Source organism: Procambarus clarkii, chromosome 14 (genome assembly GCF_040958095.1).
Source record: "Procambarus clarkii isolate CNS0578487 chromosome 14, FALCON_Pclarkii_2.0, whole genome shotgun sequence".
Taxonomy (NCBI): domain Eukaryota; kingdom Metazoa; phylum Arthropoda; class Malacostraca; order Decapoda; family Cambaridae; genus Procambarus; species Procambarus clarkii.
Window position 1 is genome coordinate 5,500,634 of NC_091163.1, and position 12,772 is coordinate 5,513,405.

The window sequence follows — 12,772 nt, forward strand, 5'->3', positions numbered from 1 at the left end:
GAATGCTGGCCTTGTACATAACAGTAAGTCCCCCAACATCTCAACAGTGTTAAGAGGCTCTGATGTTCAGACCAGTCCAACCAGACTTTGTCAAGACTAGAGATGAGCTTTCTCATATGGTTCTCCACCATGTCCAAAATTCCAATAAATAATGGAGGGCAGGCAATCCAGTAGAGCAGTGTATACTCAAGATGGTTCATACAAGTATATGAACCACCATATACTCAAGATGGTTCACATAACTTGTGGTTCATACAAGATTTTGCAATCCCAGTGTGCATGTGTGTGACCCCTTTTATCAAGCTCAACTTAACCTTGTGATTAATGTGGTTATAAATCTACGAATAATTATATTAATAATGTGGTAGTAATACAACCCCATAGTGGCTGGTGGCATATATATATATATATATATATATATATATATATATATATATATATATATATATATATATATATATATATATAAAAATTGTCATTTGCCGAGAGATCATTATTTAAAGTATGTTACCAGTTAATTGAAAGCAGTAACACTGTTTTGTAGCTACCAACCACTGAGTGGCTCTTGTTGTGTACTGGAAGATCTGCCTTCTTCCATATGGAGGGCCAAATTCCATGAGCAAGACAGAATTGTTAGAAGGTAAGGGAAAGAACTATCAGGAGAAAATGCTAAGCCATTAAAACTATATAGCACATGGAAGAGATCAGGATAAGTATTTGGGATGAGACAGGGAAACAGGAAAGGTTCACAACCACCTGGAAGGACGGGGATTGAATGCCGACCTGAATAAAGCGAGACCATCACTCTACCGTCCAGCCCAAGTTGTCGAGTTGGTCGAAGCGTGTGCAGGATGGAGCCAACATGTCAACATAGCTGCATAGAAGTCTGGGGACTTACCTTATCTGCTCCCATGCTAAAGAAACATTAGACATACAAAAAGATAATTTATTTCTCTAATAAAAAACATAGATACCTTCCTTCCTAATTGTCTTAAACACTAGATGGTCAATTTTCAAATCAAAATACCTTTCAGAACATCAAATCTTTATTATAAAATCAAAAAGAGAAAAATAATTAACCACATAGCACTGTAATGACAACTGAAGCTGGGGGCCTATACTGTATTGAAATTTGTTGAATAAAACTATAAAATTTAGTACATATCTAATACATACAGTATCCTATTTGGTAGTTTTCTTGCTATTCAATAGAGTGAAGGCAAGAAGTAGTAGACTCCATTAAGGCCATAGGTAACAAGGATTACATTCTCACCAGCATCAACACTTCATTCCTACATTCATAAAAATATATACACATATATAGGTACAGTATTTACAAATATTCCTTCACATAAGCTTGCTCCATTAATTGTACTGAAAGGGTAAATTCTCAAGTCTTACCTGCCAAGGGGAATTTAATTATAAAACTCAACTATTGTGGACATACAGTAAAATGAGGATCCTCACTTATCTGTTATACTGGACAAGATACTATACAAGATATTGGAACAGGAACAATGACTTAACAGGCATACAAATGCTTGTGTGCAACCAAAATGCAAACATTCATGTATAAAGAAGATATTATAAAACAAAAACAAATGCAGATGCACCACGCTAACCAAACTGTAACGTGTATGAGTATGTTGCAGTAGTGATGGGTTATTCGTCCCCCTTGTTACCCATATTTGAGCAAAAATTGTCCGGGAAAACTAAAGCGAATTAAATAGTTAATCACTTATGCAAAATGTTAGGCGCATAAAGTGGCCATCTTGGTGGGAATTTATTTCGAGATGTAGAAAAACCATAATGTAAAATACTCCGAGAAGCTAACATAAGGGGGAACATTTATGTAGAGCATAAAAGTTGGAAAACTTAATCATTTGGGGCTAGCAGAGGGCACCATATCAAATAGATTCAAACTATTTGAATTTCCCCACAACAAAATCATTCAATTTTTTTGCACCGTATCGCCAACAAAACTCGCATTTTGCCATGAGGTAGAACTTGCACTAGCTTAACACACCGGTGCCGACATATTGCTACCTGAATTTCCAATACTATTGCTCCAAGAATTTCCAAACTAAATTTTTACTTATAATTTCCCACTGTACTCCCTGAATACCATCAATGCTGAACTGTCAGCACTCTACCATCAAGTACAGAAGGTCAGCACTGACACACAACTAGTGTTCACTATAAAATAGGTAAATGGTGAAGCTTTTACAATAAAATGTATAAATTACCTCAATTTGCCTTTTTTTTTTTATTTCAGCTACTTTAAAAAATTGAAAATGGTAATTGTCTGCATACCTGTTGAAGGCAATCCTTGTCCTCATCTTAGGCCTATACATCTTCACTATCTTTAATTCCCCATACGACTGACAAATGACAATTTTGAGAACTGATGGGGCATTGATGTGTCATCTGTCACTGACATGGAAATGGCAGACATGCAATACTCACAGAAAGGACCCTGGCATCTCTAAATGTACAGTTTTATTAGTTACATTAATTAAAATATTAAAAAAAAAAAAAAAAATTAAATAAAAGACAAGGTATTAACATAGTCTGATCATTGTATAAATGACTTGATCATAGAATTTTATTACAGTACTGTACTGTAGTACTATAATTAAAATATAAGTAAAATATTCTTAAGTTTAAAATATCACAGATAAGTCAAAAAGTGCAATTTAAGTGATTAAATCAAGGAGAACCCGAGGTCATACCTAACAGATTTGTACATCCTTGGCATTTTTCTGAATAGCATACACTGTAAACTTAGACTGACGTGTACACACACACACCACGTGCACATTCTATCATATGGCAATTCTTGAGTCAAGACTTGCCAGCAGCCCATGGAACATGCTCTATGGCATTTCTTCATATAAAAAATGGCAACGATGGGATAAAAATGACCACCTGAAGGCAGTAGAGGTATTACTGGCTTTCACTCATTTACACACATGTATTAAAAAAATGGAGCATGTGGTTTTTTTCCATTGCACTTCTTACCACTAGGAAAATATTACTATTACTGCAAATGTTAAAGGTGGTGTATCACAGCAGGATTTTAACCACTAGGGACTTCTCTCTCATTACTCTATTTACACAACTTTTGTAAGAATAAAAAAGGTACTGTATTACCATACATAACACACACACAAAAGTGTTGTATGAAACAATTTGGCATCTACTATGATTGCTACAAAGAAGGCAATCTCTTCTTAATTTAATGAACTAGAAAATGCACCCTTAAGCAAACATTTAGGGTATAGTGGGTGAAGGCTTATAGGTGACTCGCAGCAGCTGCAACAAACCTTCGTTCAACGCCATAACAACGTCACCTGGCAAAGGACAACAATACATCATTACATATATACAGTATATTGAATGACTGCAGTTAGATCTTATGGGTTATCCTCTGTATCTATTCAAACTGTTCACTCATCCTTATTAATGTTTTTTAATCAATTAAGTGACCATTATCAAAAGGACTGTCACCATCAGGTTGGTAGTGGAGGGTGGTGGTGGTGGTAACCACAACAGTGTTGGTGGTAGAAGGCTGTGGTGGTTAGTATGTGTGTAGGAAATCTTGTTTAGTGAGTGTATGAGCAAGCTGCTCTCATATGTAAACCCAGCACAGTCATCTGTCATATACCATGTCGATGCACCCCAGGTACATCAAGCACCTAAATTATTGGGATTGTCTCAAAGTTCCCCAAATGTACTCCCTAGAAAGGAGAGGAGAGAGATACCAAATAATATACACGTGGAAAATACCCAGGTCCTGAGGGCCAGGTCCAAAATCTACTCGGTAAAATAACAACATACTGGAGAAAATGATATGGAAGAAAATGCAGAACAGAACCAATGATGAGCTGGGGTGCCATAGGCACAATCAGAGAACACTGTATAAACATCAGAGGTCCGCGGTTGTTCAACATCCTCCCAGCAAGCATAAGAAATATTGCTGGAACAAACGTGGACATCTTCAAGAGAAAACTACCGGCAGATAGTTTTCTGCAAGGAGTGCCAGACCAACCGGGCTGTGGTGGATATGTGAGCCTGCAGGCCACTTGAAGCAACAACCTGTTGGATCAAGCTCTCAAGTCCAGCCTGGCCTCAGGCCAGGCTTGGAGAGTAGAAAAACTCCCAGAAACCCATCTAGGTACATAACCCTGGCAGTAGGGTACTTGGAGTTATAACCGAATACCAATGTTGTGTTGGCAGGATATCAAATGATTTGTAATTAACCCATAATGGGCCATAGTGGAGGATATAGTCTCTTGTCAATGAAGGAGGGAGGGGGGGTGGGGGGGTTAGGTTACCATGCTACCATGTCCTGGGAGAATGCTCTCACAAATATACACATTGTACAACACAGCCATGAAACATGGTTTTATTTATGCTAAACTGAGTGCTGTTTAAGGAAAGATGATAGAGCAATGTGTTATTGTTATTATGAGTTGGAATTGAGTGTACACTGATGAAATGTTTGAGAGTTAAATTGGATTACATTTGCATAGCAGCAAGTGCATCTACTTCCTGATTTTGTTATCTTGAGAATATTATTGTTTTATTTTGGCAGTTATAATGTCCCAAGTATGATCAAATTGTGAAATTTGGGCAAGTGAAATACTGTAGTTTAAAGAGCTAACTCTCATCTAACTTGCTTATTCAAGTCCTTTAGAACTGTAACTTTAGCTGACTCTGGAAGTCCTGTACCCATACTCTTCCGACGAAGGAAGCTATTGTATTCGGCTATAATGGATGATGGCTGTGTTGCTGATCTCTCCACCTTGAGCCTAACTTACTTCTATTGTTTTGGGTTGTTGAAGCTCATATTATAAGTGCAAAGAGAATATTAGACAAATTAGATGGTGGTTGATTTGATGATGGAGGCCATGTGGTAATGTATAAATTACCAGAAGATAGTGATCAGGGTGTGCACTACGAGAGGAAAAGTATTTATGACTCGTATGGTCGCTTAAGGAAAAGCCGTAAACCTGATAATCCATTCAGGTCAGTAGTGGGAAAATAATGTTGAGGTAAATTATGAATATTTAGATCTTTTAATGAAGACAATGATACCAACAAGGAACATACATATGGGCCAAGGGGCCTTCTGCACTTTCCTCAAGTCTTTAGTGTTATATACAGCAATACACACAATGTAGGAGCTTTAGAAAAATAAGGAAGAGTTAAGTAAACTGACACTTTATGAATATTCAGAAATAGTAAAGAGAAACATTTATGAATAATGAGAAGAAATCATTTCATACCGTTGCACAAATTACATGAATATTTGACAAAATATAAAAAAGCAGTGCAAAACTGAGGCTTATAAAGGCAATTTAGAATGAACAAAATGAAGCTAATAATTACCAAATAAAAGCAGTTATATAAAGGCCACTCAACCATGACAGAATCTAAGGGAACCAATCATCACTGAGGTCCGTTAAGGTAACATGGTGTGTGTTTGACATGCCTAGGTGGCATTTTAAAACTGACTCAAGAGATACAGTACTGTATTGGGGTTTGATGTCCTGGAGATGTGAAACAAGGCCCATTTTGGTACCATTTTGGTAACATTATTGGGCATAACATTATGCCCGAAACGCTTTGCGTAATAGTGGCTTTAGGCATTGTATGTACTAGCTATACCTATAAGTTAAACAATCCTTGTAAATATTTATTGTATGTATGTACCTTACCTAAATAAAATTGTATTGTATAAAATTGTATTGTATTGTATTGTATTGCATTATTTAGACATACAGGCACTTTCCTAGGTGCCTACCATGTCATTCTACAGTTTTAAGACCATATGTCCACATAAATGCAAAACCAGCTCTGTGACCACCAGACAAACCAAAAGTCTGGGGTTAGAACCAGCCAGCTGTTGAGGTAAACCACAACTCATCATCCCCAAAAGAGGAATATTTAAAAAGGACAATACTAGTTAGTGCCAGGGGTCAAACAAAATGGCGCCCAGCGCCCAAACAGTAAGAGTTGCCCCTCTATGAACCTCCAGCCAATCCCTGAACCCTAGGTAGATGGGATGCGTTTCTGTTGCCAAATGATGGCAGCATCTACATGTTCAGGGGCCTGTTCAGAGTAGTCACAGAGGACATGAAACATTACACGATTTAGAGATTTTTTAGGCAAATGGACAATTATTGCTTAGTATGTCGTAAGAGTGATTTCTTTGCATCTTTCATTATTGCCAAGAGCAGCCAAAGGAGTTAACAGATGTAATGGCCTCCGCCAGCCTGAATGGCATGTGTGCGTGATCAGAGAAATGACAGGTAGAAAGTCGGTGACTGTTGTTTACTAGTAGCCGGTACAATCTAGTAGTTCTTGGAGACAGCAGTTGGGTAAACCAACTAGCAATTAGTAGGTTTACAAACTCTGTAATGCCAAAACTTGTAAAGGCTTGAAAACCACGTGAAAGAGCCTTCTAGAGGTTATTCCTGACTGGATAAACTATTCCACAAAACATTACATCCCGTGCACAAGTATACACGAATAAGGACTTTGACAAAAATCCTCATTGCCCTAGTTCAGAGTGGTGACTGCCCTGATTAAATGACACTGTCCATGGGACCAGCAGAACCTTCTTTAAGGTAACAAATAACATGTAAATTTCAAAAACAATGAACCACAATCTATCCCAACAAGGTATAAATAATAATACAATGAACACAGCTACCGTACATTGCTATAATAATATCCCTGAATATACAATGAATATTCAGGGATATTATTCCAAATAATAATACAATGAACACGGCTACAGTACATTGCCAGTGGCAATCTCGCACCAATGCAAATAAAAGTAAACTGTACTAACCTTGTTGACTGTCTTGGCCTTTAGCACCTGGCTCTACTTCACATTCAGTCTTCAAAGCCTTACCCAGATGACCTGAAATAAGTGCAAAATTATTGCATATGTAATCACTTTGGTATACGATTAAGTCGTCGAGTCAAGTCTTTCTTCATCAGTAGGATCCAAAACCTGTACCAGCATGAAAATTATGACCTCGTACACCTAGTGCACATCATATACAAAATAAAACATTTTATCTATTTTCATTAGGTTAGGTTGGATTGGGGGTTACGTTTATTTAAATAGTTATAATGTAGCATACTTCACTCAAGTCTTTAAGAGTTATACCTTACTTAACTTCATATTGATCTCCAAATTATTTGTAAAACATGTACCCACATTTAATGCATGAATAGATAACTTCACACCCAAGAAAGAGACTTTTACTGCTTGGCAAAATCTTGTTTAAACAAATTACATCATGTCCCATTTTGTCACTTATCATTATTTGCTGTATTTGGTTGTTTAATGTTATAATTAATATGAAGGATATGGCTCAATAAATGATTGATAAATATGAGTTATTTAAGAAGATTATGTTTAGAATAATATTTAACCACTGCGTAACCTTAGGGTTTGATTACAGGATCAAATACAGACCCAAGGCCAAGCACTGGTGTGCAAAACCTGATGTATATCCACCGACTCCAGGGGTCACAACCGAAGCATTAAAATAAATCAACATTCTCCAACTCTGACTCAACGTTTCATAACTAACACATTCGGTATAGAAACTTTCCAATTTGCATCACATTCAGTTGATGACTACTGTCACGATTGCAGTCTTGTTTGCTACCTTCAAGTCATTTTCCCACCTCCATGTACATACTAACCAGCTCAGAAAACATTTTATTTGTTACAGGAATATTTTAATTTTGTTTAATTTTAAAGGCAAGTTCAAGCAGTTATGTTCACTGCGTATTTGCCTTACTGCATCAATAAAAGTTTTATTTTTACAGTCCATACAACGTTTTCTACAACATTTAAAATGTTAAATTTTAAATTCAGAATGCATTCTACTTTATCCATGTGAGCCCTAACAATAATCTATGCAATATCATTTTGAACATTATCCTCAGGAATAAATCACATGAAATATGGAGCCTACTTTAGCCTACAGTATCACGAAAGGGTTTGAACGGGTTATCCGGTCCTCTTGGAGAGGGAGAACACACTAATCCATTCAGTAAATAGGTAGCCGAGACTTAGTCAACTGCACGTGGTTTCATTCTGGGTAAGGTTTGTTGCTGGTCTTAGAAGACCTGGATAAGCATACAAACTTTTTGTTGTTCTGTGTGTACTGGGAACAATGAGCTATCCCTTGTGGAGCTACACTTTGTGGTGGTGTTTTTTACACCACAAAGCCATGGAAGTACAGAATCTGTTGCGTACATGATTCTAACTTTGTACATTTCAACTTCCTATACATATACCAACTTCTAATATATATTTTATCATAAAATATATTTATAAACAAAAGGAAGAAGAACACTTACTGAACAAGAGAGCAATTTCTTGGATGATTTCTTGCGTTAGACTTTCAGAATCTTCAGTGTCTGCCCTCATGTATTCGTCGTCGTCTTGATTGACAGATTTTTTGTCATGTTGGGTTTTGTTAGATATAATTTTCTTGAGAGGAGTCAGGACAAACTTGCGTGTGTCCACCCTCCCGAGCCACCTGGCCAGCACAACAATGCTGGTCACCGAGTTCATCATCAGAGCCTTGTCACTAGTGTCTGCAGTCATCATCAAACTATTAACATATTGCTCTTAAAATACAATAAGTACAGTAATCAAGTTTTATACATGTAGCCAGGCAAGTACAGTAATAAGTAATGATGTCATTTGTACTTAAACCCATTTTTTTTTTTAAAGGAAACAGTTGGTACATATGAAATAATTTTAATAATCTATAAAATTAATAAAAAGGAGTCATCAAGTTTTGCTGTCAAGGTCAAATTTGACAGCAAAACAAATACAATCGTTGGTGCTCTCCAATTGTCCCCGTCACACTGCCTCTGTGTAGGGAAGGGTTTACCAGAGATCTGGGATCTGGAGGCCTCCAGATCATAACACTTCCAGAGGAATATCCAAAGGAGAATTCTCAAAGCCAAAAGGGGTGTCACATACTGATCCCCAAGCATGTAACACACAAGTGAAGAAATCTGTTCACAATCTTCAGAGAAGTGACACTTCTCAAGGAAAAGCGAAAAAATGAAGCAAGCAGAGCTAAAGCCTGTCTTTAAGAGGGAAATGAAGATAGTCCTGGTAATCCTAGACAGTGGTTCTTACCCTTTTGTGAGTCATGGGCCCCCCTTTGAAAATCTGGTGAAAGCTATAGACCTTTCCTAGAAAATACATAGGCACAACTTAGCATGCAATGAATATACTTTATTTTATACAAAATTGATTACATCACACAGTTTCACTTGACGTTCAAGGCCCCCCGGAAGCTCATGCATGGGCCCCATGGGGGGGTCTATGGACCCTAGGCTAAGAACCCCTGCCATAAGGAACTCCAGACATGACCAACACCACAAAGGCTGGCATTACGACTTTAGTTCAATGCGCAGAAAATGCTCCCAGATAAGAAGAAGGCTGCAAATGAAGAAACCATTCACCTGGGCCAAAGGAATAGAACCCACACTTCTAGAAGAGCATGAAGATCCCCAGCCTGACAACAGAAGGCAAGCACTAAAGCGAGGAAGGAACAAGACACCAACACCCTCCTGAGAGACCAAAACAACCGAGGAGGAACACGAGCCAGCCCGAGGCACAAGAAAGTTCAAGACAACATGCAAAATGGCACCAAGGAAAAACCAATGCCAAAGGATAACAAAAGTGGCTCCACAAAAACCAAGTGACAAGAAGCAACAGTAATAGGCATACAATGCCTACCTATAAACAATCAAGACAAGAATAAACAACCACAGGAATAGACATAAGAGACATGATGAAAAGAGCATCAGGAAGCTCATATGGCTGCCATGACAAAAAGATACACATTCAAGTGTAAAATACTGTATGTGTGTGTATACACACACATACATATATACATACATACACATATTGTACCTGCTAGTCGTGTAATAACATCCCCACCTAATGATATACAGTACTGTATTGATATACACTCCACCAGACAAACACCACCACACAAACACAACTGCCATTTAAAATCAAAGAAATATAATCACACATGTAACTAATACACCACCATGTGAAGGCGATGAGTCACAATAACGTGGCTAAATTATGTTGACCAGACCACACACTAGAAGGTGAAGGGACGACGACGTTTCGGTCCGTCCTGGACCATTCACACAATCTACTTGAGAATGGTCCGGGACGGACCGAAGCGTCGTCGTCCCTTTACCTTCTAGTGTGTGGTCTGGTCAACCACCATGTGATCACCACCACACACGGCTGATATACACATCACCAGGCAAGAATCACCAGGCAGTCACCAATTAAAGTTAAACAAATACGTACCTGCTAGTTGTGTCAGTAGTTCATGAGCCAAACGTGAAGGTTGTTTCGGCGGATGTTTTCGAATACTACAGTGCTGTTCCAACCATTCGATAAGCTTCCGCCGGACATTATCGCAACCAATCCACTCCCCATGATAGGACACCCACAAGATAACTTTCTCTATACCAGTATAATCTGATGGAACGTAAAGAAAATAATTTTTCAAATACCCAGTTTTTTCAGATGCAGTACTGTTAACTTTGTGATCTGAAGTATGACAAAAGAAAAACCAGATAGCCACAGGAAAAAATGTACTAATAAGCAGCCTATATACTTTATACTCTATTCTAAATACTGCATTAGTTTTTGATAAACGGTATCACCAAGTTCTATAGCTATGTCGATCTTCACCTGGGCTATACCTGGGAGAAGAGCATGTGCAGTAAAGATACAGTAATACACACAGAAATCACAATGGCGTGATGCATCAAATGAACAAATCCACAAGGGCCGTGACGAGGATTCGAACCTACGTCCGGGAGCATTCCAGACACTGCCTTAATCGACTGAATTGAATGTCGTAGCTCAGTCGATTAAGGCAGCGTCTGGGATGCTCCCAGACGTAGGTTCGAATCCTCGTCACGGCCCTTGTAGATTTGTTTAAGATAGAGTCATATGTAGTGAAGATCTTTGTAGTTCATTTGGGGAAGGGCCAAAGACTGTGTGTAGTGGATATATATATAGTATGGCTGACATTGTACGTAAAGATATAACCCAAAAACCTGGGTTTTGGATGGAGCCGAGACCTCAGAAGTCTCTGGCCCAGAAGGATATGCTGGTAAGTGTTTAGACAATTACCTTCACCTATTGACTTGCACACATATAGGGTAACTCTTAAGTTAGGGATACATTGTAGTAAGTGACAGACTGACATATTAACCCATATTAGTCTACCCTAACATGGTTTATTATACCAGTGAACATTTGGTTACATTTAGGCATGATCTATTGACAATCATCTTGCATCATTTTACATTATAACATTTATTGCTTCAAGGTTATTTATAGCCTGTACTATGAAATCACATTAGCATGATATATTTTGGGGAAAATACTGAAGCCATATGATGGGAAGTATATATTAAATTCAAGAACCTACTGGGTATTATGCATGTAGTGAATCTAAGGCCTGGTGAAACTGTAGTCTTACGTTACTACATGTTGCCGACGATGAGTCACAATAACATGGTTGAAGACATGATGAACAAAATACTCGGCCAAAAGATGAGGAGACGATGACATTTTGGTCCGTCCTGGACCATTATCAAGTTGATTATCACAACCTACTTGATAATGGTCCCGGATGGACCGAAACGTCGTCGTCTCCTCATCTTATGGTGTGTGTGATTTGGTCATCATTACTACACATTCTTGTGTATAAGAGCTGCTGTTATGCTTAAGAGATTACATGACTGAGGAATTAATTACCCTGCCAATATCACGCACAGTAAAGAAAACGGGACTAAAAATTAATTTAGCCATTATGCAGACAATATAACTAATAATTTATTTTTAAGAGTTTGTCAGAGGGAAAATGCAGCCTGGCAGGTAGTATCACGTGCAGGAGGACTACAATAAAAAGAATACATAATTCAATTAGGTCTTAATTCCTCTAATTAGTTGTTTCACAAATCATTTAACAATGACATAATGAGTCTTACCTCTGTGCTTGATCCCATAATAAAACAATTTTCGGCTGATGTGAGCTGCTGACAGAAGAGCAAGATGGACTTTCCCAGGGTGGTGGAAGAGCAGATCTAACAAAAACGTGCGAACCAACTCCCACTGCTGAACGCCTCTGCTATCTGGTACTGTCACAGTTGCTGCAAACCACGCAGACAAACATGCTAAGCTCCGTGGCTGTTGGGGACAACAAGCATCGCATTAAAAAAATATTGGAAGATGGAGAACTATATTTTTTTTATGTATATACAAGAGTTCTTACATTCATGTACAGCCACTAGCACTCGTAGCGTTTCGGGCAATAGGGATGCTTACCCTAGGGATAGGGTAAGGGAATAATAAGGATGCTTACCAACATGTACTAATAACGTATAAACATGTAAACAAGGAGTTACCTTCAATTCATAAAACACCTACATTTATATTTTAGTCGGATGTCATTTAATAACTGCTTGCCCTAACTTTGCTACCTTTTACAAATCATGACTTGGTGGGGTACCAGCAAAATCAAAATAACGCAAGAAGAGTGCACCTGTGTTTATCGCAGACACTGTTTTCCACCAACAGACTAGCACCGCAGAACAGGGTTACCTTGAGGTGATTTTGGGGCTCGGCGACCCCGCGGCCCGGTTGTCGACCAGGCCGCGGGTGGGCGAGACA

The 12,772-nt window shown here is 38.3% G+C and overlaps 1 protein-coding gene across 2 annotated transcripts in view; it reads right to left on the reverse strand.

Annotated features, from left to right (window-relative positions):
* Positions 1–1,028: 1,028 nt before the first annotated feature.
* LOC123772437 (serine-rich adhesin for platelets) overlaps positions 1,029–12,772 on the reverse strand; it is a 54,812-nt gene continuing 43,068 nt past the window's right edge. For both annotated transcript variants that reach the window (XM_069324267.1, XM_045765584.2), the window contains 5 exons: positions 12,091–12,289; positions 10,391–10,564; positions 8,395–8,634; positions 6,863–6,934; positions 1,029–3,353 (listed from right to left, as the gene is read on the reverse strand). In XM_069324267.1, the coding sequence (XP_069180368.1) occupies positions 3,274–3,353; positions 6,863–6,934; positions 8,395–8,634; positions 10,391–10,564; positions 12,091–12,289 (765 nt within the window). In that variant the 3' untranslated portion in view covers positions 1,029–3,273. The remainder of the gene's footprint in view (positions 3,354–6,862; positions 6,935–8,394; positions 8,635–10,390; positions 10,565–12,090; positions 12,290–12,772) is intronic.